The 27598-nt window shown below is 40.2% G+C and overlaps 1 protein-coding gene and 1 long non-coding RNA gene across 3 annotated transcripts; one reads left to right on the forward strand and one right to left on the reverse strand.

Annotated features, from left to right (window-relative positions):
- Positions 1–1916: 1916 nt before the first annotated feature.
- LOC133404491 (noelin-2-like) lies at positions 1917–24257 on the reverse strand. Of its 2 annotated transcripts, XM_061680432.1 has the most exons (9): positions 24204–24257; positions 22038–22187; positions 19523–19672; positions 17263–17418; positions 9571–9790; positions 7130–7236; positions 5331–5507; positions 2702–2875; positions 1917–2328 (listed from the first exon to the last, which is right to left on the reverse strand). In XM_061680432.1, exons 2-9 carry the CDS (start codon positions 22185–22187, stop codon positions 2008–2010), a joined length of 1455 nt encoding a protein of 484 aa, XP_061536416.1. In that variant the 5' UTR covers positions 24204–24257; the 3' UTR covers positions 1917–2007. The 2 variants fall into 2 exon arrangements, with proteins under 2 accessions (XP_061536416.1, XP_061536415.1); XM_061680431.1 differs by lacking the exon at positions 24204–24257 and having other exon boundaries at positions 22038–22400.
- LOC133404493 (uncharacterized) lies at positions 23902–26349 on the forward strand. The gene is made up of 3 exons (XR_009768838.1): positions 23902–24188; positions 25640–25739; positions 26184–26349. It is a non-coding gene; the product is annotated as an uncharacterized LOC133404493 (long non-coding RNA).
- The last annotated feature ends 1249 nt before the right edge of the window (positions 26350–27598 follow it).

The raw sequence follows: 27598 nt of genomic DNA on the forward strand, positions 1-27598 counted from the left end.
TGTTGTTGACGTTTCCTTCTTTCTATTATTTCATGACTTGTCTATTAAATGTTTCTCAATGTTTACTTAAATTATTGTGGAGCTTTAGTTAGTTAGTCACTAGTATTAGGTTGACTTTAGTTTAATATAGGTTTTGGCAGTGGTTCACTTCTTTTTACACTTGTACAACAGTTAAATGTATCTTCAAAGGCAAATAGTTTGACTTTATCTCATTTTCTTTTCCTTTTGCTGTGGTTAAGGGTTGGTTTTACAACTTCTTGTCATACTTGTATGACAATTAAGCATTTAAAGATCACCTAAATAGGTGATTAAAAGATGTTTCAATTGGCAAAGTTTGACCGAGGCGCAGATGTATTCTGCCTGCATTATTTTCAAAGGGGGAAAATTCAGTTTCAGTTCAATTTGAATGGATGAATTCTCCTTTTGTGGAAATACTTCATCATTCACCTCAGGCCTTGCTGTGCTTGCGTGCGTGTGTGTGTGTGTGTCTAATTGGCCACTGGCTTGCTGTGTAGGCTATAAATAGATTCAAAAAGGTTGTCCTCCCTGCTTGTGAAACTTAACGAGACTCCACCACATTTTAAGCATAATGTTCTATTGTGTGTATAGTACAATATACACGTTCCCTTTATTTCCCCTGCATTTCACCCCCCTGCTCAGATTGTCTCTTTTAATGGAGGTGCATTATTTAGCAGGGGGCCATCTGACCAGGGGGACGAAAAGTCAGAGGATAATCGGGGAGATGAATAAATGAAAGTCTGGAACTGATACAGACACCAAGGTCGAACTGAGCCAAAATAACATTTCCAGTTGGCCATATGATAAATAATTAAGCAGCTAGAGTGGAGAGAGAGAGAGAAAAAACCTCATGAAACAAAACTAAGCTGGCGATTGTAGTATTGATGTGAGAAGCTCCTGTTAGCGTGGGTTAGCTTGTTAAAAATCCTAACAAACGACTAAGATAATTGTTCAATTTAGCCAGTTGCAATCTGCTAGTTGACAACTACGAAGAATGCTACATACAATGAATGCTCATAAAAACAATCCACTAACCAGGGGCAATTGTCAGATCAGAGGTTTAGGTGTGCTGAGCCCCCGTCCAGGCAAGGTAAATTTCACAGTTTTGTACATTTGAATGCAATTTCTATGAACGATAAGCATAACACTTTTTGGGAAAGTCTGTGAATAAACCATCAAATCAGATAACAGTTATTTAAATGTTGAGCCACAGAAAAAAAGGAATGGATTGGATTTATTTATTTCCTTGTTACCCATTCTTGCTAATGTTAACATCACCTGGGACCTGAAACAATGCCGGCGAGCGCTATCGACGAAATCCGAAGAAGACATGATGTTTGTTGACGTTTTTTGAAGTAACTCAACCATGGGGACCTGACGCATCTACCACAAACCTGACTGCGCTCCTGATACCGCTCCAGACCCGTCAAACATGGTCTACCAATTGATGCATATGAAATGAAAGCGCGTGATATTGTAGAGCACCTTGTGGCCTGATCAATACTAAGTAGCCTGTTACAACTATCAACAAACATTGCAGATTAATTCCTCTGTTAGCCAGGTATGACAATCTGCTAACAACTCAGACGAAAGCTAACATTAGCCAGCTACGTCCATTTGCTAACCAGCATCTCTGACGAATGGTAATGTTAGCCAGTTACAATCTGCAAATTAACAACTAACAATGATAGTGAATACTAACAATCACTATGTTCTAACTAACAACTCTAATGAATGCTAACATTAGCCAGTCACGACAATTTGCTAACTAATGCTAACTTCAGCCTGTTACCGATGCTAGCGAATGCTAACCTTCAGAAACTTTGGCATTCGCATTGATGCCTTTTTTGTGTGTCTAAAACAAAAGAAGAAGAAGAGAGGTGTGAAGTTTGTTGACATTTATTGAAGGAACAGAACCATGCAGACCCGACACATCGACCACAAACGCAACAGTGTCCATGACTCCTCTCCAGACCCGTCCAATTCGGTCTACCCGTCGGTGCGAATGACATGAAAAAGCGTGACGTTGTAAAGCACCTGGTGTCCGTTGTTCCAGGTGTAGAGTGCCCTCTCTCGGGGGTTGTAGTCCATCATGCTGATGTGTGAGTACAGGTTGTGGAAGGGCACGTCCGTGTACTCATAGGTGGACGTGTTGGTGTTGTAGGCGAAGTGGACCTTGGCTCCAGCCAGGTGCGAGTTGGTGACATAGAGGACGCCGCAGATCATGAAGGCCTCGCCCGCACTGCGTTTGGGGAAGCCCGTGGACCAGCTACGAAGCACGTCCAGAGAGCGCGGGCACAGGCGACTTACCTGAGTACAGTATAGACGGAATTATAATCTGCAAACAAACAACTCCGATGAATGCTAGAGTTAGCCAGTTACAACGAGCAAACTTAATATTACTAAAGCTAAAATTATCTAATTACAATACACCAATGAACAACTCTGAAGAATACTGATGTTACCTAGTTACAAAAATGGAGTAACAAGTCTGTTGAATGCTAATGTCAGCCAGTTAACAAACAACTCTAAGGAATGCTACTATTAGCCAGTTACAAAAATTGCGTGACTAACAAATCCTTTGAATTCTAATATTAAAACAAATTCTAACATTAGCCAGTTAAAATCAACCAATGTCACAACTCCAATGCTGGCTAATGTTAGCTAATTAGTTATGTTGTACCACAATGTTTCCGGCGTTGGGTATGGATGTGTATACGGCCCACAGGCCTGTCTCGTCGGCCATGAGGTCAATATCGGACGATCCCCCCCAGCTGTACGGGAAGGTGTTATTATAGCCTGCACCGCTTAGGCTTCGCTGCAGCAGCACACTGCGAGAGCGGAAGTGGTACTGCACCTATAACACAAACACATACAAAGTTGTTTTATTATAATATATATATATATATATATATATATTTGTTGTTGTTGTTGCAAAAAACAAAAAATAATATTTTTAACTTTACTTATTTGTTAGTTAATTCTAATATCTATAAATAATACAATAAAGAAGAGCATGAATTATAATTTTAATCTTATATTTATATTTATTTTACATAAAATATAAGATATTCGTAAAATAAACAATTTATAATTTATTTTGTTGAATAATTTTATAATTAGAATTAATATATAATTTAAAACATTATAATATTTAATAATTCATGAAATATATAGAAATTAATTATACATTTTAAAAATAAGCATGCATTATTATGCTATTATTAAATCTTCTTCTTTTCCTTTCGGCTTGTCCCTTTAGGGGTCGCCACAGCGTGTCATCCTTTTCCATGTAAGCCTATCTCCTGCATCCTCCTCTCGAACACCAACTGCCCTCATGTCTTCTCTCACAACATCCATCAACCTTCTCTTTGGTCTTCCTCTAGCTCTCGCTCCTTCTACCACTATACTAGCTGTCTCTCCTCTGGACGTCTCCAAACCATCGAAGTCTGCTCTCTCTAACTTTGTCTCCAAAACATCGAACCTTGGCTGTCCCTCTGATGAGCTCATTTCTAATTTTATCCAACCTGGTCACTTAACAGCGAACCTCAGCATCTTAATTTCCGCCACCTCCAGCTCTGCTTCCTGTTGTCTCTTCAGTGCCACTGTCTTTAATCCGTACATCTTGGCATGGCTGGCTCACCACTGTTTTATAAACTTTGCCCTTCATACTAGCAGAGACTCTTCTGTCACATAACACACCTGACACCTTTCTCCACCCATTCCAACCTGCTTGGACCCGTTTCTTCACTTCCTGACCACACTCACCATTGCTCTGGACGGTTGACCCCAAGTATTTAAAGTCCTCCACCCTTGCTATCTCTTCTCCCTGTAGCCTCACTCTTCCCCCACCACCCCTCTCATTCACGCACATATATTCTGTTTTACTTTGGCTAATCTTCATTCCTCTGCTTTCCAGTGCATGCCTCCATCTTTCTAACTGTTCCTCCACCTGCTCCCTGCTTTCACTGCAGATCACAATGTCATCTGCAAACATCATGGTACACGGGGATTCCACTCTAATCTCATCTGTCAGCCTATCCATCACCCCTGCAAACAGGAAGGGGCTCAGGGCTGATCCCTGATGCAGTCCCACCTCCACCTTAAATTTGTCTGTCACACCTAAAGCACACCTCAGCACTGTCTATTGAACAAGCTGGTCAAAAACTCCACAGCCTCCTCTCCTAGATGCTTCCATACCTCCACAGGAATGTCATCAGGACCAACTGCCTTTCCATTTTTCACCCTCTTTAATGCCTTTCTAACTTCCCTTACGAATCATTGCCACTTTCTGGTCCACCACACTTGCCTCTTCCACTCTCCCTTCTCTCTCATTTTCCTCATTCATCAACTCCTCGAAGTATTCTTTCCATCTATCGAGCACACTACTGGCACCAGTCAACATATTTCCATCTCTATCCTTAATCACCCTAACCTGCTGCACATCCTTCCCATCTCTATCCCTGTGTCTGGCCAACCTGTATAGATCATTTTCTCCTTCTTTAGTGTCCAACCTGGCATACATGTCATCCTATGCCTCTTGTTTGGCCTTTGCCACCTCTACCTTTGCCCTGTGTCACATCTCAATGTATTCCTTTCGCCTCTCCTCGGTCCTCTCAGTGTCCCACTTCTTCTTAGCTAACCTTTTTCCTTGTATGGTTTCCTGTATTGTGAGGTTGCACCACCAAGTCTCCATCTCTCCTTTCCTGCCAGAAGATACACCAATTACTCTTCTGCCTCTCTCTCTGATCACCTTGGCTGCGGTGATCCAGTCTTCTGGAAGCTTCTCCTGTCCACCGAGAGCCTGTCTCACCTCTTCCCGAAAAACTGCACAACACTCGTCCTGTCTCAGCTTCCACCACATGGTTCTCTGCTCTGCCTTTGTCTTCCTAATTTTCCTTCCCATCACCAGAGTCATCTTACACACCACCATCCTATGCTGTCTAGCCACACTCTCCCCTACCACTACCTTACAGTCGCTAACCTCCTTTAGATTACATCGTCTGCACAAGATGTAATCCACCTGCATGCTTCTACCTCCGCTCTTGTAAGTCACCCTATTTTTCTGCCTCTTCTGGAAAAAAGTGTTCACTACAGCTATTTGCATCCTTTTTGCAAAGTCTACCACCATGTGTCCCTCCAAGTTCCTTTCCTGGATGCCGTACTTATCCATCTTATCCATCACGTCTTCATCACCCCTATTTCCTTCACCAACATGTCCTTTACAATCTGCACCAATCACGACTCTCTCTCTGTCTGGGATGATCAGAGTGCACCAAAGTGTATTCCAGTGTAGGTGAATCTTTGCGTACCAAAATGTTGCTCTGGTGCTTGTTGTAGTAGAGCGAGCCGTTGTAGACCACGTGGCCCGTGCCGGCCCAAGCGTGCGGGAGCAGATGCTGCACGAAGTTCTGGCCCTTGGTGAAGTCGGCCATGGTTCGGTACTCAAGCACGCGACGGCCTCGATAGAAGCCGTCCATGGACCACACCTCAATGAGAAACACGATGACGCAATATTTCAACACTTTCTCCATGAGAAAATACCACTTTTTAGATAAAAAACAAACCAACGCATTTATTGGTTTTACAAACATTATACCTTTTTATCTTGTGAAAATGTAATTTCATTTTGTTTCTTCAAACAACCTTTTTTCTTGCAAAACAAACAAGTTTGATTTTTTTGAAGAAAATACTACTTTATTCTTGTCAAATCTGGCTTTATTATATTAAAAGTACCGTTTCTTCGCAACATAAATACTCAAGTAAAAGTAAAAAGTATGGTGCAACGCATTCCTACGTACCTGTGATTATTACTGTATGTTTTGATGAAGTACAATACTGTTGAGTTGCAATTTTTATGTATTTAATCATTTATTTGTATACTTGTGACAAAAACTGCTACTTTCTGCTCCCTTAATTGCCCCACAGGGAAAAAAATTAAGTTATTTGGAACTGAATCTCATGTAGTTTTCATTTTACTGTTGTAATCAAGCGTTCTCAAACTTTTTGGGTCTGGGAAAACGCTCACAGCGTCTCAGTAAGCCGCATTAATATTAGTCATTTTTATATATTGTTATTGTTATATTGTCTGTCTGCATGTGTTGATGCACCATTTGTGTTTAAATATCCTTTTTTTAAAGTGCTATAACGCTGCCACATAGATACTTTCCGTTCATCCTTTTAAGGTGTTTTACATTATGTTATAGTGGAGTTTAAGGCAAAGTTATACGGTTGTTTTAAATAATCTTGTAATTGTCTTTGTTTTATGTTTAGTTTGACAATAAACTCCAACTGGGAGTGCCAATAAAGAGCTTAAGCCTCTCTTTTGAAGAATTGTTCAGTCCTGCCAAAGTGTGGCTTCTTGTGAGGTGAGTTGGATTCACTGCCACTGCTCGTAACTCAAATTGTTGGTCGCAAATCAAAGCAAAAAAAGCAGCCGAACATTGGCTCGTATCTCGAAAAACCCCCTAGGTCGAGACACTCGTATCTCAAGGCACCACTGTATATTCTGGAACAGTGATTCTCAAAGTGTGGTACCAGTACCACCAGTGGTACCCGTGCTCCCTCTAGTGGTACGCCAAAGAATCACTGTCTCAGTACAGTTCAGTTGTATACAATTGGATTTATTCCTTAAGAAATGTTTGTTTGTTTTTTTTGTTGTTTCTACAATTAGATTGTTAAATTTTGTTTTAATATTTAATTTATATTTTAATTGAATAATTATTTAAGTACAGATTTTCTTCTTCCTTTATTTAAGCGGAGTGATAATGTTCAAACTGTGCATCATTTTACAGCAGCTTACAATAATAGTAAATATTATTTTTAGGAATAAAACCTTGTGTTTTGATGAGCACCTAGGCCTACAATGCGACTGTATTTTAATGTTAGTCATGATGTGGTACTGGGAGAGCTAAGTGTTCTTTGATCTGGTACTATATGTGAAACATACAGAGGGCCAAAAATACTTTTCCAAGAGGCTACTGTTACAAAAAAAAAACTACAAAAAACAAACAAACCATAAAACAGAAATACATAAAACATCCATGCTCTTTGTTGTATGAAAGACACACACACACACACACACACACACAGTGCCGAGTTTAAGACTCACCCTGCTGTCAGAGCTGGGAATCATGGCGTCAGTCATCCAGGAGCCGAAGCGGGACCCCGACGCCCTGACGGTGATGGGCCCAGTGACGGCTGTCAGGCGACCGCAACCTGGGCACCGAATGCACACAGATATAACTTCTATTTTTATTTTGCTGCATTACGTCATTTTGCAATGCATGAGAACTATAATACAGGCAGATGCTAAACGGCCATTTCATTAGACAAAACCTAATGACGTCCAAAAATAGCACACAACTTTTTTTTCTTAAAAGATGACAAAAATGTTTTCCCTTGAAAAATTATACATTTATTCTTGGAAGATCATGACTTTACTATGCAAAACTGAGAAGTTATTCTCAGACAATAACGAATTATTTCACGAACATTTTTTTTTTTTTGAGCAAATCATCTTTATTAAACATTATTTCAATGTGGTCAGATTATGACTTAAAAAAACCTAATTCATAGTTATGTCTCATAATATTCCAATATTTTCACAAATATGACTATTTTCTAAGAAATTTATCTTATTTCTTGTAATATTATTCTGTTTTTTTACAGACAATACAACCATTTTATTTTAACTTTTATCTTAAAAAATCAAACTTTTTATCTAAAAAACTTCATTCTTGAAAAATATGACTTTTTCTCATAAAATTCTGACTTTCTGTGCGAAAAATAAGATTATTCTCGGAAATGTTTTAAAAACTTTTTTTCCACAAAAGATTGAGAGTTGTTTCTCGAAAAACTCAGACAAACCTTGACTAAATTCAATTTCATTGTGGTAAGATTGCAATTTCCCAAAAAATGATTAAATTCTCATATTTACATTTTTTCACACAAAAAATAAGACTTGCATTTGAAAAAAAAGTTATGTCAAAGAAATACCACCTTTAATCACACAAAAAATCCCAAGGTATGATTGTAGTGTTATTTCAATTTTTTCAGAAAAAGATCTCCAAACATCTGACTTTAGTCACATAATATAAATTGTTTCAAGGAAAAATTATAACATCTCGAAGAAAATGCAACAGAGGAACTAACAAGCTAACTAACACATTCTAACAAAGGAAATTAAAATTGACATTTGATTCCTATTCCAGTAATCCTTCACGAATAGGGCAGCGAATAGCAAAAAACACGAGTAATTGACACCTTTTTATATTTACAGTTTAAGGCGTAAATATATCACAAACTACAATACCAAAACACTTAGATACGTATAATATCAAACTCCTTTTACTTTACCCTTGCACACAAATGGCTTCCAGAAGAGTTCATTTAAAAAAATAAATGTATTGAAAGTGTGCACAGCATGTACAGTACTGTACATGGATATGTGGAGAAGACTGTAACTTCCGCTAACAACCCAGACTAAAATTAGTTCCTCCCCAACACAAAAAGCTTGTCTGTCAGTTGAAGTGTATGACTGTAACATACAGTATTTCCATGACCATAAGGCGCACTTAAAAGTCTTAAATCTTCCCCAAAATGGACGGGGCGCCTTATAATGCAGCGCGCCTTATGTGTGCACCGAGTTCCAAAATCTGTCAATGCTGTTGTGTGACTTTAATGAGCGCTTGACTGACTGGGAGCATTACCTGCCGACACGCTGCTTATATAGAGGAAGGCGGACGTGACTGAGGACAGTATGCGGACGTAAAGGGGGAAGGGTGCGCGTGACAGAGGAGGCTAAAGACACGCCCCCAGTAGGTATATAGTTCCGGTATGTGCATCGGTTTGGCTAAGGACCCCCAAAAATGGCACCTACGAAGAGACACGCTTTTGAAGCACAGTTCAAACTGCAAGCTATTAGTTACGCGGAGGAACATGGGAATCGAGCAGGCGCAGCCGCGAGAGAATTCAAGATCAACGAATCCATGGTTTGCAAGTGGAGGAAGCAGGAAAACGAGCTTCGCCAAGTCAAGAAGACGAAGCTGAGTTTCCGCGGGAAAAAAAAGAAAAACTAAATCCGGAAACAAGGTGAGGTGGATTAATGAGCAAAGAACAGCCGGGAGAAGCGTCTCTTCAGTCACCATTCGACTGAGTGCAATAACTCAGATCTTGCCATCAGGCTTGACGAACCGCTGGACATCCATATAAACAGGGCGTTCAAAATGAAATTGTGAGCGGCGTGGGAGCGATGGATGACAGATGGCGAACACAGCTTTACTAAGACTAGGAGGCAGCGGCTGGCGAGTTACGCCACAATTTGTGAATGGATTGTGGATGCTTGGGCTAACGTGTCTGCTTGCACTGTTGTTCGTAGGTATTTCAGCAAGAGCATGAATAAATGCAAAAGTAAGTATTTTCGCAAATAGCCGGGGAGAGGTTTCCTTGAAAAAAACGCCAGTAGGAGAATTTGAGAATAGTAAACCATGAATATGCGGGGGATTACTGTAATCAGTAATCAATGAGAGTACTGGTAAATTTCTTCTGGACCTAGTTTGTTCATGCAGCTGTGCAGCCTGGTCTCCAGCAGCAGGACTCTCCTCTGAAGCTCCTCGTAGTCGTACGCTCCAATCTCCTCCTGGATGGACGTCAGGACGATGGACAGGTTGAGCAGTTCGTCTCGCAGGGTGGCCAGCGTCTGAACGTCGGACCGGTACTGATCTGCCGTGGACAGGAGGGGCTGAAGCTGAGTCACCTGACCCTTCAGCTCCTAAACAAGAGGAAGAAGCCAGCACGTTAGGTGCCGAACATTTAAAATTGGGTTGTAGGCTTAGGGTTCGGGCTTTACAGATAGGGGCTTTGGGTTGGTGGTTAGGTTTAAGGTTGTTAGGGTGTTAATGTGTTCGGGTTAGGGCTATATTTAGGGGTTGGGGTTCAGGCTAGATGTTAAGTCAGAGGGGTTGTGGTTTAAGGTGTTACAGTACTAGGGTTTGAGGTTTGCAGTATTAATGTACTAGGGTTTAAGGTTTAGGGGTAGGTTTAGAGGTTAGGTTTAAGATGTTCCGGTACAGTGGTGCCTTGCGACACGAGTGACCCAACTTACGAATTTTTCAAGATACGAGCCGTCATTCGGCGGTTTTTCTGCTTTGACTTGCGAGGGCAAACTTGAGACACATGCACTATATGGTTGCAGTTAACTCAACTCAGTACACGGGGCTTGTTGTCATTCATGAACAACTTGTTGAAACGCATTAATCTTTTGAGAAAATGAAATCACTTCATGACTGATTTGTTCCTTTATTGGTTTAGTTAAGCTCAGCTGCAAGCCTGCACCGCACAAAAAGGTTCCCCGCAAACGGCGCCACTCGGGCCCCGGACGTCTCGGTCTTGCTGCACAAGCTATGGCGGTCCGTCAAAATATCTTTACGTGAAATCAGACTGTGGTGCAGAAAAGATGGGGGATCACTGCCCTAGAGAAGTGCGGCAAATCAACTGATTGCACGGTCCCGTGCTGTAAGCCGCATGGCGCCCTGTGCGAGAGAGACCCCTCAAAGGGACCCCCATCTCACCCTGTCATCTTCCTCATCATCATCATTGCTAATGGAAATGTGGGCTGGCACATCAAATTAGAAATAAATAATGTGCAAATTTCCTCACCGGATTATAAAATAAGTATCTTGTTATAAATACAGCTATATAAGAATGCAAGGCATGAAATAATATCCATCCATTCCTTTTCTGAGCCGCTTCTCCTCACTAGGGTCGCGGGCGTGCTGGAGCCTATCCCAGCTGTCATCGGGCAGGAGGCGGGGTACACCCTGAACTGGTTGCCAGCCAATCGCAGGGCACATAGAAACAAACAACCATTCGCACTCACAGTCATGCCTACGGGCAATTTAGAGACGTCGATTAACCTACCATGCATGTTTTTGGGATGTGGGAGGAAACCGGAGTACCCGGAGAAAACCCACGCAGGCACGGGGGAGAACACGTGAACCACCGTGCCGTCCAGTGTAGCAACAGATTCACTAAAACAGTACTCACAGTCATAGATTTTTTATCCTCTGTTGAGGATCTCCTTTTCGAATACTGTAGATGTGGGGCAAAGAAAAGTCTTTTTAAAACTCAAAACAATTACAAGAATGTGACGCGCAGGGGGCCCTCAGCTGGTTGTTTCTAGAAAGACCTGATATGAGGGGATAATCTTCTCACACTTGATGGGCACTAAGGCTTATTTTCTGTCCTCGTGTCGATTGAAGTGGCGCGTCAAAGGCAGCCAGATTACGTCTGTGGGAGAAAAGCGTTTCTATTTTTCACCCTCACGTCTCTCTTACCTCTTTTGTAATCCACTCCACAGCCTCAATTTTAGGAACCGTGTCAAATTGAGCTGTTTTGAGTACAGCGCTACCTTCAAATTCAAATGCTTCCCAAGTCAAAAAAAATCTTGACTTCATTTAGAAAAAAAAACTTTCTATCCTGAAAAATGACTTAATTCTAGTAATATAACAAAAAAAATCAGACTAAATCATAGAAAAAGATCTGTCTTCTTGAAAAATGTGACTTCTCATAATATAATAATAACAAAATAATATGACTTTTTATCAGGGTAAAATATGAATTTATTTTTAAAAGATTGCACCGTTCTGGGAAACAACTAACATTATTCTTGAAAAATACAACTTTGATGTCTATAAATGAGATTTTTACTTTTGAAAAAAATCCCGTCATAACAGAAAAACATCACTTTATTCCTGTAACTATGATTTTTTTAATTGAAAACAAAAAATATTCTCAATTAATAACTTCATTCTCGTATTCCATTTCTTTTTCATTAAAAATATGTTTTTTAATCTGAAAATTACACATTGACTCTACAAAACATTGCACCTTTTTCCCACAAAAATACGACTTCTAAAAAAATCTGACTTTATTTTAATATTACGATTTATTTTTCCTACGAAAAAATAAATAAATAAACTTTATCAAAGAAATTCAAAATGTATTCTCTTAAAAATGCCCTGACTATTCTCATACAATTTAACTTTTTTTCTTTTTTTAAATCAGACACATTCTCATAAAATCACCTTTTTTTTTTTAAGTCAGACTTTTTTCCAGATAACTGAAAAGAGAATTCCCCCCCCCCCCCCCTTTTTTTATGTTTTCATTTTTTTTTTTTTAGAAAAATCAAACTTTATTCTGATCAAGGCGGCACGGTGGACGACTGGTTCGAGCGTCTGCCTCACAGTTCTGAGGACCGGGGTTCAATCCCCGCCCCCGCCTGTGTGGAGTTTGCATGTTCTCCCCGTGCCTGCGTGGGTTTTCTCCGGGCACTCCGGTTTCCTCCCACATCCCACATCCCAAAAACATGCATGGTAGGTTAATTGACAACTCTACATTGCCCGTAAGTATGAATGTGAGTGGGAATGGTTGTTTCTTTATGTCTGCGCTGCGATTTGCTAGCAACCAGTTCAGGGTTTACCCCGCCTCCTGCCCGATGATAGCTGGGATAGGCTCCAGCACGCCCGCCACCCTAGTGAGTAATCTTGTCAGATTGCATTTATTTTAAAAAAGCACTCTTTTACTAGTTTTGAGATAAAAAAAATTTAATCGCACATTAATCTTGCAAAATCACAATCCCCAAATCTTTTTTTCTTGAAAAATAGAAAATAATTGTCAAAAAATATCAATTGCTTCAAGAAATACAACCATTTATCTTGAAAATACCCAAATACCATCCTTGAAATTTATTTTTTTTCCTCAAGAAAAAAATTATTGATTATTTTTATATTATATCTCATTATATGTTGTCTATTGATTAAATTTCTCCTTCCGCCACTTTTAATCCTATGTCTTGTCTCTGCCGGGAGGTGCGAAAGAGCCGCCAAGCGAGGAGCAGCAGTAGATAAATGGAAAAAGCCCCATCTGCTCGGCATGGGATAATCCCGGAGGAATCCCGCAGCGTACCACTCAGGCTATGAGTTGTGTTACAAGACTGCTTTATTTTTCAGGACTAAACTGAAATGGCTGTGCAGATTTTCTAAGTAGGGCTGAATTGAGGCCAGCTGGATTGGGATGGAGATACTTGAAGATGTTTGGGGATCTCTGTGGACTTGTTATCCAGGTCTTTCTTTTGTTGGTGCTCTCCATTGTTGAGGGTTAGTTGCATTTATCTCTTTAGAGGGAAATGATGCAGATCATCATCATTTTCGCCTACTCTCCAGCCTATAAAGCAGTCCTTCTAGAAAGTGTCCAACCAACCTGTTGTGGTCCATTCACATGAATCTAGGTCTAGCCGAAGATGTATGTTAGATTTGTAGAAGACTACATTGTCTTAAATGTTTACAAAAACGCGCATGTTAGGTTGGCCTTAAAAAAAGTTTGTTGGGTTTGTTGTGGATACTAGATTGTCTTTGATGTTCACAAAAACACATACGTTAGGTTTGTGAAAAAAACGCTATATCGTCCTTGATGTTCACAAAAACACATACATTACATTCATGGAAGACTCCAAACGATCTTGGATATTTACAAAAAATTTACATTAGGTTCATTAAAGATGCTAAATTGTCTTTGGTGTTTATGAAAACATGTACATTGAGTTTACCAAAGTTGCTACGTTGTCTGATGTTTATGAAAACCGCGTGAAAATGCTAAATTGTCATTGATGTTCACAAAAACATTTATATTTTTTCATTAAGCATCTTCAATGAACCTAACGAATTTTGTTTTGCAAATATCGTTAGAGTCTTCCATGGACGTAATGTATGTGTTTTTTTGAAAATCAAGGCTGATATAGCGTTTTTCACAAACCTAACGTTCTTCTGTGAACATCAAACTTCGACAACCATAGCGTACATGTTTTACGTTTAAAAAAAAATCTAAGACATTCTTCATAGACATCAAAGACAGGTTTGATGAAAACATAAACGTAGCTGTTTTCATAAACACCATAGAAAATCTACAGCCCTCGTCAATCCTAACAAGCATAAGTCAGTTTTCATAAACATCAAAAGCAATTCAGATGCTTCAGCGAACATGCACGTTTTAGTTTTGTTGCAGTAAATTGTTGTTAATGTTTACAAAAGCGCAAGTTAGGGTCACTGTAGACACTAAATTGTCTTCCATACTTACCAAAATGCATGCATTACTTTAGTTGAGGACTGTAAATTGTCTTTGATGTTTACAACCTAACATTTCATAATGACTACGAACAGACAGTTTTGAGTCTAGGACACACCTATCGTATGCTTTTGTAAAGACAATTTAGCTTTGGACAAACCCAACATACGTTCATTTACCATCAAAGACATTAGCTTGTTCACCTCTCCTAATATCCATGTTTTCGTAGAACATCAAAGACAATTCAGCACGATCCGAGTACATTGATGTACTCTTCCAACCGTGCTGGAGCAAGGGACGTGTATTGTGCTGGAAAACGACACGGTTTGACGCTCAGATGAGTAAAACAATCCCGGCTTTAAAGTGTTCAACGTCACGACACGGAGCCCTCGCACTCGTCATAACAATCCCGACACTGTCAAAGGGGTTGAGCATGGTACAGAATGCCTATTGTGAGGTTCATTCGGCTTTCATTTGTGTTTGTTAGCTTCACTTCAGCGGTATACAGATCAGTTTCACGGCAACCTTTCCGGACGGTTCCCTGCTTAGATGCGTGAGCTCCACTCTGTGAGTTTAAAGCGCTTCATTTTTTAGGACACGAGGCATCATCTCAGTTTTTTTCTCGTCGCCTCGAAGTGCAAAAAAAAAGAAGCAGAGAACCGACTATAAAAGCCCTCCCTCTGCTTTGGTTTCACAAGTCAACATGAATAATACAATTTCACATTTATCCTCATCTGATTGTGGTTGTTTTTTTCCTCCCATGGAGAGGTCAAATATTTTACTTAGTGCAGCTGCAGCTGTTTCCAGCTGCCTCATTTGATTACGTACCAACATCATCACGTCTTCAACAAACCTAATGTGTATATTCGCGTAAATATCAAAGACATTGTGGGGCCTTCAACAAAACTACAATTTGTAGAGACTGTAAATGATATTTACAAAAACCCATATGTTATTGACTGAGATCAGTATGAAAAAAAATCTGTGTTTCGAATGTGCGCTCTGACAGCTTGTCGAAGTCCTCCAGCAGCATCTTGTTGGATTTAACGGGAGAGTGTGGAAAGAAAAAAATATGAAAAAAAACAAACAAATAAAAATATGACTTGATTTTACTTGCTAATGCTTCATCTTCCTCATATTCATCTGACTGCGCCTCTGGCCAACCTTTCCTAATTCCTTCCTTTCATCCGGAACCCCTGCAGAGAGGAACCCCCGGTAATTCCCCATTCCAACTCCCAACACACCCCTCCCACAACGTGGCTAAAAATAGCATGTGGATATTGATTAGTTAAGTTATTGAATATAAATACAGTATGCACCAGCTCTGCTTCTCAGTGTAATGATGAACCCTTTTTCGATTGTCTTGAGTCGTTACTTTAGTAAAACTAAGCGAGCGGATTTGGGATTGCGTGCTAAGGTAGATAACTTGTGTCTGAACCTAAGGTACAAAAAAAATTAATCTAAGACAATTGAGCTTCATTGACAACCCTAACATTGTATTTAAGATGAATCTAAAGTATGTGTTATTGTAGCCATCCAACCAGTCTTCCATCCATCCATCCATCCATCCATCCAATCCACCCACCCACCCATCTATCCATTCATCCTCTGGTGGATGTTCTGCAGCCTATCCCAGCTGACTGGGTGAGAGGCTACCTGCACCATGAACTGGTTCGCCAGCCAATCGCAGGGCACACAGGAACAAACAACCATTCACACTCACATTCACACCTACGGACAATTTAGACTAGTCTTCAATTAACCTACCAAGCATGTATTTAGAATGTGGGATGAACCCGGAGTACCCATACAAAACCCACACAGGTACAGGGAGAACATGCAAACTCCACACAGGAAGGCCTGACCCCGGATTTGAACTCATGACCTCAGAACTATGAAGCGGATGTGCTAACCACTCAATCACCGTGCTGCCCCTCTTTGTGAACATGCCATGATAAATGTGTTATTACAGCGATGCAGGTGTCAACACGACGACAGCATCCACACGCACACGCTCCTGTTGGTCCTCTTCCTCCTCCCCCACTGCGTGAAATCAATGTGATCACACTGGAGCGTGTGCTTGCATGCGTGAAGTAACCATGTTCAAATACTTTGTTACAGTACTGAAGTGGCTTTGTACTTACATTTGGAAGTATTTGTTTTTCTGTTGGCTTATTACTTTTACTCCCTACATTTGAAACAAGATACCTGTACTTTGTACTCCTTACTTTGTCAAAATAGGCTTGTTGCTTTTTTCAACCTCAGCAAATGACAACATGACGTAAGAAAATAGAAAAAAGGGAAACACTAGCTAGTGCTTAATAACATGCAGCATGTGACGTGACTTTTTTTTCCTTCTCAGTGTGACCACTATGAAAGAAAGTATAATTTGCTTTTTTTCCATTGTACCAAGTTATAGTAGTATAGTATAGTAACAGTGGAATCTTGGTTTACGTATGCCCTAGTTTTTGTATGATTTGGTTTTCGATTTTTTTGGGGGGGGGGCTGAAATTCTGTCCCAGTTTTTGTACATCAACTCTGTTTTTCTAGAAATTAAAATGGTTCGTACAAAACTCATCACCTACCCACGTGTTTGGGCGACTCATTTCCTAGAATCTAGCATGCGCAACTTTTCTGAGTGTTGTTGAGTGAGTGCCAAACTGGCGGTCATCGGAAGCATTTCTAAAGTTTTTTTTATGCATATTTATTGAGTGCGACTGTTCAATATGTCCCCATTGGCCGGCCCTTTAATTAAAAGAAAAATAATAATAATAAAGTGAGAAACATCCTAGAATTTAAAAAAAAACTCATAGCAAAGTACACAGGTTTTCTTATTATTATTAAACATTATTATTTCTTCTTATTATTACACATATTACACATTACTTATTATTATTACTACACACACACAAAAAACACAAGGTTCCACTGTAATTGGCAGTTTTTTAAAATGTTTATTTGTTTACTTTTAAGTAAAGAAGTTGAATCGGTACTTCTACCCTTAACAGATTTTTTTTTTTTGTTTGTTTTTTTTTAAACAGAAGTAACTGTACTTCTACTTCAGCACATATACTTTTGCCATCTCTGTTATGTGTGCATGTGCGTGTGTGTGCATGTGTGTACCTGTAAACCCTTGGATGTGAGTGTCCGGGGGCTGCTGGCGTACGAGTGCAGACGTCCATCCACGCCCCGCAGCAGCGGCTCATACTCGCGGAAGTGTCGCAGCTCCCTGGAGGTCCGCAGGTGGACCCCCTCCATGGACTGACTCACATTCTGCACCTGAACCACAACAACAGCAGCAACATCGCAGGTCAACATCCATCTGCCCATTTTCCAGCCTGTGCCAAAATGTTTTCCCCAACTGACTTGAAGTGAAAAAAAATGCACCTGGGCATTATTGGAAAAACCCTATGCAGGTGTTTTCGTAAACATCTAAAACAGTTTGGAGTCTTTACCGAACCTCAAAAGCGTCTTCGACTAACTCAGCGAACATTTTGTCAGAAATATCAAAGACCATTTACAGTAACCAGCAAATGAACGGTGCTTCGTTGAGATTTGCTGAGGATGTTGACCTGCTAACGTACAATTAAGAATCGTACACATTTCCCCAACATAATGGACACACTTTGGTAAACAGGACAATTTTAATCTAAATATTTCAGTAACGCCAAAAACAATTTAGTGTCTTAAATGAACCTACAGTTGAGTCTTTAATGAAAAAGTGTACATTTGTTAAAGACTTGTCTTTGATGTTTCCAGAAAACGTACATTGGGTTTGACAAAGACTGGAATTTGTTTTCAATGTTTAAGAACTAATGTACGTGTTTTTGGCAACACTGAAGACAATTTGGAATGTAGCATAATGTACGTTAAAGACTAAATTGTCTTTGATATTTACCAAAATGTGTACGTTAGGTTAGAAAAAAATAGATATTAGGTTTGTCAATATTAGTTTAGTCAAATACCTTAAATTCAAAGTCCCAACATATTTTATTCAACATTTTCTATTTTTATTTCAAATTTATTTTTTTTAAAATATATTTTTGTGTTTTTGGTTTGTTGAATACTCAAATCTCCAAATTTTCTTTGATGTATTTTAAAACGCATTGCACAGACTGTGTGATAAAGTTCTTGTAGGTCAGCGTACGTGTAACGATGTGAGTGCATGTACAGTATGTATGAGCAAGTTCTTTTTTCATGCATGTGAACATCCTGAGAGGACTGCACACTAAAAGTCACTTATGACAGCTCTGCTGAATCATTGAGCATCCATTTCTCACAGAAACACTCACTCTCATCACAGTCATCCCAAAAACTAAAATAATATTTCAAAGAAAGCCCTCCAGCTTCCCCCCACATTCCCAAAACATGCATGGTTGGTTAATTGAAGACTAAATTGTCTGTAGGTGTGAATGTGAGGTTCAATGTTTGTTTGTCTACATGTGGCCTGCGACTGGCTGGTGACCAGTTCAGGGTGTACCCTGCCTTTCACCTAAAGTTAGCTGGGATAGGCTCGATTTCACCCGCAACCCTGGTGATAATAAGCGGATCAAAAAAATGGAAGAAAATTGTTTTAAACTGACCTGACCTACATTTTGTCAAGACAATTTAGTGTCTTCAAATAAACTAACCTAACACTGTCAGTATGGCTAAGCGCGAATCGGTGGTGACAGAAATTAGCACCCAAGTCCGCCGAAATATTTTAATCACAACGAATCAAACAACAACATACTACTTAAATTATTCTGACAACATCTGAAATTCTGCCACGCCGCATTTACTTAAAAAATATTTCACCCACACACGCACGCACTCACAGACACACACACACACACACATTTCACAATGTTTAGTCAGAATGGCAGAATGAATTGGGGAAAGTTTATTCAACACAGCGTGGCAGATACCCAGACGGCTAGGTAGCACTGGCTAGGTAACCTGGAGGCTAGCTAGAAAAAAGACAGCTTGTCCAACGCACCACAGATTCACGGCACCGACAGCCGCAAAACCCAGCGAGGGATCCTGGTTAAAGTAAGCCATTTTAAACTAAAAAGAAAAACTTTTCTGTAGGGATTCATCGCATATTGGCTTTTTCATTTGTTGGACTATTATTCTGGAATAGTACAAGGAGTAATGATTAGATTCTGATTTGGAAATGATTTGTTACTGTCAATATGAATAAAAAACGGGATTTTTTTTGCGGGGGGGGGATGAGTCCGAACCCTAACTGTCAGACATCACCTCAGTTCAGTGAGCATCAAAAAATGAATTGTGCCTGTTTGGCTTTTTCTTTGGCTTATTGGGTGACACTTGTCGATACACAGGAAGTTGCATGGATGTGTATGACACACACACACTCTGTCACACACACGCACTCACTCACCTGTTGAGTCAGCAAGCTTATCTGCCAACTGCGGTGGTCTCGTTTGCAAAGGTTCCGGGCAGACGCGACCACCGCGCAAACACACTGGCCGTCCAGGTCCGATGCGGTGCTGTACACCTGCCAAGCCTCCTCCGAGCCCGGATACAAACCCTACGCACACACACAATCCTCCATCTTCCCTTTTATTGCTTCATAAATCACGCTGCTGTGAGCTTTCTGCATAATTGTGCACTCCGGCGTACAAAAGCGGGAATCTGTAGCTAAATGAAGCTCTCCCCCGCGTCTCAGACAGGCAGATTTGGCGGGAACGCGGCCATCCCGCTTCTTTTCATCCAACTGGGGCGTTCAAAGAAACACGTTTTCTTTGAACAATCCACTTTTTTAATAAAGGCACCCCCAAATAGATCACAGCACATTTTTGCAATTTTCAATAATAGCTTGCTCCTGGGAGCAGAAAACAGTCTTGTTGCTTGTTGTTTAGGAATTCTACATAGTTATTAGCCAGCCAAGATGTCAATCAGTGCAGATTGCACTTGGCCAGCTGTTTGGCTGTTTACTGTTAGGAACCCCAATAGAATGACACAACGCAACACTGGTTGCTGTCCAACTTACAAGCATCTCTAAGGAGCCTCACTCAGCCTCTGACATCTCCATCTGTCTGCGTGTGCGTGTGCATGTGTGTTGACATCAACTCCAGGGTTTGCCATGGTTTGTTGTTGCTACGGTAACAAATGGAGATGTCCTGTGGGTGAGTCAGCCTTCCCAGAGAGAAAATATCACCCCTGGTAGCACAAACAAGTCTGTGTGTGTGTGTTTGCGTGTGTGTGTAAATGCTGCATATTAAATAAACATCTCCATTTATTAAAAAGAAAATCACCGGTGTTGTTCAATGGTTCTTTCCTTTACTATGACTTCTGTAAACACCTGTATCGCAGACGTGACATCTGTAAAGCTGATGTTTTTGGCATAGTTCAAAGACAGTGGCTATAATTTCCTACCCTATAACATCTGATACCATATGTGATTCTGTCAGTAGGTGTCACTGCTGCTACTACTACTACTACTACTACTACTACTACATTTTATTTTAAGAGCCTTTCAAGTAACCCAAGCGCACTGAACAACACTACTACTATACCACTACTAATACTACTACTAATGCAATTACGATGCGGATCAGACACGGCATAAGTAAAGCTGAATATGAACACACAGACAAACATAAATAACACACAATATGAGCGGTGCACATACCCAGAAGACACACACACACAAAACACCTGAAGACTAAAACACACTCTGTATATTGTGTAATTAACTAAACCACATGACTTAAGGAACTCTGCTAGCTTAATGCTAACACACAATGCAAAACCCCATAGAAAACACACAGTTGTGCTCATATGTTTGATTACCCAGGGAGAATTTGTAAGATGGGTACAATTCTTTCAAGAAAACATGAAGGACCAGGCGAAACACATTTAATTTTATTTTAATTGGATTCAAATTAAATGGTCAAGCATTTCAGAAAAGCATTATCATGAAACAAAACAGAACCATAAAGAATGGTTGATGGTTGTTGTTCATTCAACAGTCATATTTAAAAAATATATATATATTTCTCAAATTCTGCCAGGGTATGTAAACTTATGATCATAACTGTACATATATGCAGTCATACGTACCTCCTGTCATATTGGAATGAAAGTGTAGGCTACACCCTTTTTATAACCTCTAGGTGCCGGTGGCATTTTGGAATGAAAGTGTACAGCTTTTCATTACCACTAGATAGCGGGTTGTTTGTTTTTTATGTGCCCTGCGATTGGCTGGCAACCAGTTCAGGGTGTACCCCGCCTCCTGCCCGATGACAGCTGGGATAGGCTCCAGCACGCCCGCGACCCTAGTGAGGAGAAGCGGCTCAGAAAATGGATGGATGTATGGATAGATAGCGGCATACATTTATAAAATCTGAAAGTTTTTTTTCCATTTTCCTTTATACTGACGTATAATGCGCACGATTGACTTTTGACAATTTTGGGTGGGGAAAAAATGCACATTATACATGAGAAATTATGGTAATAGTTGAACAGTTTTCATTAGCTTCTGTTTCTAAAGTAGTTATTCATCAATTTGTTGTGCCTTTGTAATATGTGGCCATTATACATTTGTATGGATTCACAGCCATAACAGTCCTCTAAGGGAAACCATAACTACGATGTGGCCTATGCCAAAAAAATTTTGATACCTCTACTCTAAACTATTCATCGATTAAAATATTTGTCAATTAATTTGATAATCCATTAGCTGTCAAATAATCGATTCACTGTTGCACCTCTAGTTTTCGCTACAACCCTCAAGGGTGTACCTAATTTTCCGAGTTGTCTGCCTTCTCCAATCTTCCGTGGACTTTTTGATGCTAAATTCCTCTTTTGTGTGACAACTTCAGCTGACAGCACATAACCAATCCTTGCAGTGTGTGTGCGTGCCTGTGTCTAATAATACTAAGAGCACATACGCTGACGATGCGTTCGTGCGTGCCATCGGGGGAGACGCCGACGGTCGTCCCGTTGAGTCCCACCAGTGAGGGCAGTGTCTGGGACATCCAGTTGGTGACCATGGCCATGGTGCTCAGCACGGCTCCAATCTTCAGCATGGGCACGCTCATCTTCACCCTCACCGCCCCACACACACACACACACACACAGTAGCTCCTTAATTAAACTGTTGACATGCTTAAAAAAAGAAAGGAAGAAAAAGAAAAAAACAGAAAAAAAGAAAAGGTCCACTCAATTGCTTCCCAATGTCAAGTATCGACAGTGATGTTAAATCCATGTGAGGATGGTTCCAAGATACTGTGTGTGAGGAGCTTTCTCACTTTCGCTCTCCCTCTCTCTCTCTCTCTCTCATCCCTCCTCTTCCAACCTGAGATGTGACGTCAAAAAACGACACAAAAAAAAAACAAAAGCATGTGCCCGCTTTTTCCCTTCCCTCCCTTTTGTCCTTGTCCTCCTTCCCATCCACCGCAGTCCATCTCCTCGCTCTGCTTCCTGTCCATGTATTGATTGATTTCCTATGCGAGGGAGAAAAAAAGAGAGCGAGAGAGTGATGCTGAGAATTGATCAGCATCTTTCCTGCTCTGTGGCCTGGTGCTGTTAGTATTTTGGTAAAAAAAAATTCCATGTGCAACACTCCCACCTTGTGGTCTTGAATGTGTCTCATGCAGTCTCATTTGTATGATACGTGTGGGACATCCACAGATGGGTTGGGTTGTCATTAGCTAGCCAATTGGACTCCACTCGAGTGCAGATCGAGATGTCCTCAGTTCAACTCTAAATAACAGTGATCGAACATCCAAGTTATGGCAAATTTACATTTTCAGGAACGGAAATATGCCTCAAAAGGTGCACAAGCGAGACTTTTGCTGTGTGTGTGCGAGCGCCTGGTGGCCGTGTCTACACTCATGGGGCCCGGCTGGGTACAGCCTGAAGGGACGTGGGTCCGGCTTCCCATGAGCTCACCACCTGTGGGAGGCTCCAAGGGGGTGAGGGGCGTAGTGAACTGGGTGAGGACCTTGGTGGTCCGATCCCCGGCTACAGAAGCTGGCTCTCGCAATCACTGAACTCTGCCTCATTCGCCCGTAACACTGATTATTGCGGGCATTTGGTGCTGTGCTGGGCCACTGAGACACTTCAGATGCTAACCAGTACAAATTCATAAATGAATGAAATAAAAACTACAAATTATTAAAGATATATATATAAAATAATTATTCAAAATGGCACATCCACATTGAGCCCAAACTCTCAAGCTATAGCTGACTAGCCGCAAAACACGTTGCTGAGCTGCTGACTACGTCCAAGGTCAACCCAGTTTAAGTCACTAATTATTGCCTCCATGGCAGTGAATAAGCTCCACTTCTGAAAAGTATCGTTATCACAAAGGGAGGATGAGGAGTAATTAACAGGAGAAAGATGGGGAAGCTATGCTAAGCTACACTGTAGGTCTGGCTGGAACTGCTGGAAGTGTCTGGAGAGAAAATAACATACAGCGACAGGACGTCGTCTGAAATCAGAAATGAATTAGTACGTCGCTGCGTACGGCACCTATAAAAGTATATTAAAATAATACATATTTATAATATAAGATAACCTTTATTAGTCCCACAATAAGGAAATGTGTATCGTTTCAGCAGCACCAGTGGCTACAGGAAATTAAGGCTCGAAACGGATGAATGGCATTTTATTCATTTCAATGGGGAAAGATGATTTGAGATATGCTTGTTTTGTGCTCCGAGCGTGGTCACAAAGCCAGTTAAACTTGTATCTCAAGGCACCACTGCATTGCATGAGTTGAGGCTAAAGGTGGAGCTGATGTTTCAGGCAAATGTCAGGACACCTATTTTAAAGAAGGTACACACACACACACGAACGCGCACATGCACACGCACAACGATAAAAAGTCCATAAACCTCAAATTGCCTGCTACTTCCATTTAGGGCTGCCATTTATAATGCTGCCTTTGACGAGTGATGTATAATGTATGACTGAAAATGGGCTCTGAACAGTCCGGGAACGACTCGTGTTCACTCAAGTGTGTGTTAGATGAGGTGCAGATGTGCTTCGACGGGAAGATGTCGTGAATGATGAATGAACAGGTGGAAATAAAGGTGGGTACGACTCACCTAACATGATAAATACTCCTCGGTGGCAACAACGTGCTCGTCGCCCGACAGGAAGTCATGGGACACAGAGAGGTGGAAGAACTACTGTCCCTTGGTACGACAAGTAACATTTTTCAAATGGACTATAACAGGATTATAATCACCCGCAATTTTGCGGACTAAATATAAAATCTTATGAAACAGTACTTTTTTAAAATTTATTTCGTGGGGATGGGCAGGAAGTAAATGACGCGCTTAAGCTGACAGAAGACAGAACGCTTTTGTGTGCCAAAACCAAACAACAAATTAGCGGCTAATAACCGTTAGCTAAATTGCTAACGTTAGCTACCATACTGACTCTTCGTACAGTGTACTATATGACCATTGGCCACATATTTGTAATCATCTTATGATGACCCTAGAATTACATTACTGAATAAAATTAAGCACTTATCCCCGGTATGGTTTATAGATAAAATTAGCATAAAAGGGAAGCACAAATCCAAAATAACGTGTAGGATTTCCTGCAAGAGCTTGATTATATTCAGCCAGTCTTTCTTACTAGGTGTTGACAAAAATAAAATAATTACACATAAAGACAAGTTTCCTTCTATAATCTTAAGGTTTATATCAATATTAAGTTTATATTTCTAACAAATGTTTTCCCCTCTGAAATAATTTTGTTTTGAAGGAAAACAAGCATTAGGATATACTGTATGTATTTATTTAAATGATTACTATTAGAAATATTAAGAGTGCCATAGTAAAATGACAAACAGATAAGAAAGTATTAAAAATGGATAATTCCCAAGCCTACGCTATAGTCTTCTTTAACTTCTGTCTTGGACTAGCTTCCAGTGGCCTTCCCCAGTCGGCTTCTTCTGATGTGAGAATGAGCAGACAGTCCACTATGTGTCTAAAAGATTCATAGTGAATGGCCCCGGCTCCAAGCCTTGGTTTGTTTGAACAGGTTTCATTGGTCTAGTCTAATTAACCTTACCGTCTTTCAGCCAATGAAGCAACTTCTCCAGGATCACAGCGCTGATGCTGACCCAGATGGTGGGCTGGTGGTGTCAGACATGCCCCTTGCTCCATCGCAGGGCACATATAAATAAACAACCATTCACATTCACTCCTACGGCCAATTTAGAGTCTTCAATTAACCTACCATGCATGTTTTTTGGGATGTGAGAGGAAACTGGAGTACCCGGAGAAAACCCACGCAGGCAAACTCCACACAGGGGAGGTCGGATTTGAATCCGGGTCCTCGCCTGTGTGGAGTCCTCTTGCAGTGTACTCTTTTGAAAAAACACTTGCAATGAAGGACATTTTCTGCATTGCATAACTTTTTTATTTTGCAATTAAATATATAACAACACACAATGTATTGTTACTTTATTGTTACATTCATGGTCAAAGTAGACAATTATCCTAAAGGTTTGTTGGTCTGCATTTAGAAGATGCTGGTGTTCCTGTCCAGTCAACCACTTTATCACTCCAGGGACATTGAATGCATCTTCATCCTCAACTGTTCCATCTGGGGTAATTCGAAATAAGGTGTGGGACACAAAAAGAAAGAGCTGTGATATTGCTTGGTAGTAGGTTGATGGAGGTCATAGTTGACTAAGATGTATCCATGCCTTAGAGTTGTTTGCTGCAAACACTAAATTATTGTATTTCAAAGGGGAAATAACCCCTATTATAAAAGGAAAACTGTCTTTATCTGTCATTATTATTGGTGTGTTGCTGCCAAAGTATTTTTTTATTTGCTAACACAGTTTAGGTGGTATAATGACTTTCTGCATGGCTGACATAACAGTTATTCTGTGTGAATTGCATCCTTTTCTATATCCTCTCATATGCCCATTAAGATGCACTGTCTGTAAATACAGTATATATACAGGGTGATTGAAAAGTAACTCCCTATTTTAAAATACTTATAATTTATTCATATGTTATAATATTTTTCTAAATGTTTTTGTGTATGTTCCATGATTGAAGGAGCTCGTCTATTCTCCCACGCCAATGACTTTGGAAGAACTTGAAGGGTGAATACGAGAAGTTATGTCTTCCATCCCACAAGAGGAAATCAGTTAATGCGGTTCCCAGGCGGCTTGAGAAACTGGTGGCTAATGCTTGGCGCCCATTTCGAATTTTAAATAAAACTCCATGCAATACACTTTCTTCTTGTGTTCATTTCTTGTAAGAATTATAGTTCAGAATTAAATTACAAGAACTTATAAATAGGAGTTACTTTTCAATCACCCAGTGTTTTACAATACTGTAGTAAAATCTCAGGCCACGTCACCAAACATAAATGACAAAAAAAGTATATATATACTAAAATAATGATGATCTCATCTCAAGTTTTACTCACAAGCTGTCTTAGTGTGGCCTGTTTAGTTCAACACCAAGCGATTATTCTGTTGTATGAATGTTAAGGATTATAGTTACACGAGCTAATTGTGCCTTCTGCCATCGAGTAAAAGAGCTTTTAATTGTTCTGCCTGTCATTATACATCAATGGCATCGATTGATGTACAAAGATACATAATTTTTAGTAAATACATTTCAGACCAATTAAGTGCAATTGGATAATATTAGCCGCATACCCTGATCTCTCATAACGCAGATCCGGCCTAGTTGACACACAAGTCCACGAGGACACAAGTCCACTATGACACAAGTAGGCGAGTCCACTAAGACACAAGGATGCTAGGACACTAGTAGACAAGTACAGTGTTTGTAAATCGCAGGTTGAGTGTTGGGATTACAAACCTCTGTATTCATGGTCATAAGACCTCCTTTTGCCTGACTCCTTGTTCAGGTCGCCTGTTGAACCAAATCCATTTGAATACAAGCTGACAACCTCCTTTGTCAACATTTTGAGGTCATTTTTCTACATTTTTCATCCTTCCTCTGTGAAAAACCTGCGCAACTCTAAATTACCGAATTCAAGCGTTTGCAGGAGAAATTGTGTGTCTATGAAGTTGATCCAATTCAGGGTTGGATTGATGTACTGTCTCGCTGCAAATACATCAAGATGATAGTTGGCTCAGTAAAAGGGGCTGATGTTATGTAAACGTCAGGGGAGTCACTGTTGAAGTCAAACTCCATTCAAACATTTGCTCAACTTGGGGGGGAAAGACAAAAAAAAAACCTCTTCTGTTCCCAATGGTACTCTGCTGGGGGAAAATATCAGGGGAACAATAAAGTAAAATAAAAGTTAGCCAGACTGTGTGACGTCAAATTAACCCTTTGTGTTCAATAAACATACAGTAGGTGGAATATGCTATTAATTTTCAAAACATTTTACCAATGTCATCTGTTGCTTAAATTTGCATAAAATAATAAAGCTATAAAAACTCTAAAAAAACAAACTCTAAACAAACACAATAAACACTCTAAATAAACAC

This window comes from Phycodurus eques, chromosome 6 (genome assembly GCF_024500275.1).
Source record: "Phycodurus eques isolate BA_2022a chromosome 6, UOR_Pequ_1.1, whole genome shotgun sequence".
NCBI classification, from domain to species: domain Eukaryota; kingdom Metazoa; phylum Chordata; class Actinopteri; order Syngnathiformes; family Syngnathidae; genus Phycodurus; species Phycodurus eques.

Coding starts and splice junctions, on each gene's coding strand:
- LOC133404491 (XM_061680432.1), bottom strand. CDS start 22,187: ATGAGCGTGCCCATGCTGAAGATTGGAGCCGTGCTGAGCACCATGGCC. Junction 5,508..7,129: donor TTCCCAGCTCTGACAGCAGG/GTGAGTCTTAAA, acceptor TTTCTCATTGAG/GTGTGGTCCATGGACGGCTT. Junction 2,876..5,330: donor AGCACCAGAGCAACATTTTG/GTACGCAAAGAT, acceptor TTTGTGTTATAG/GTGCAGTACCACTTCCGCTC.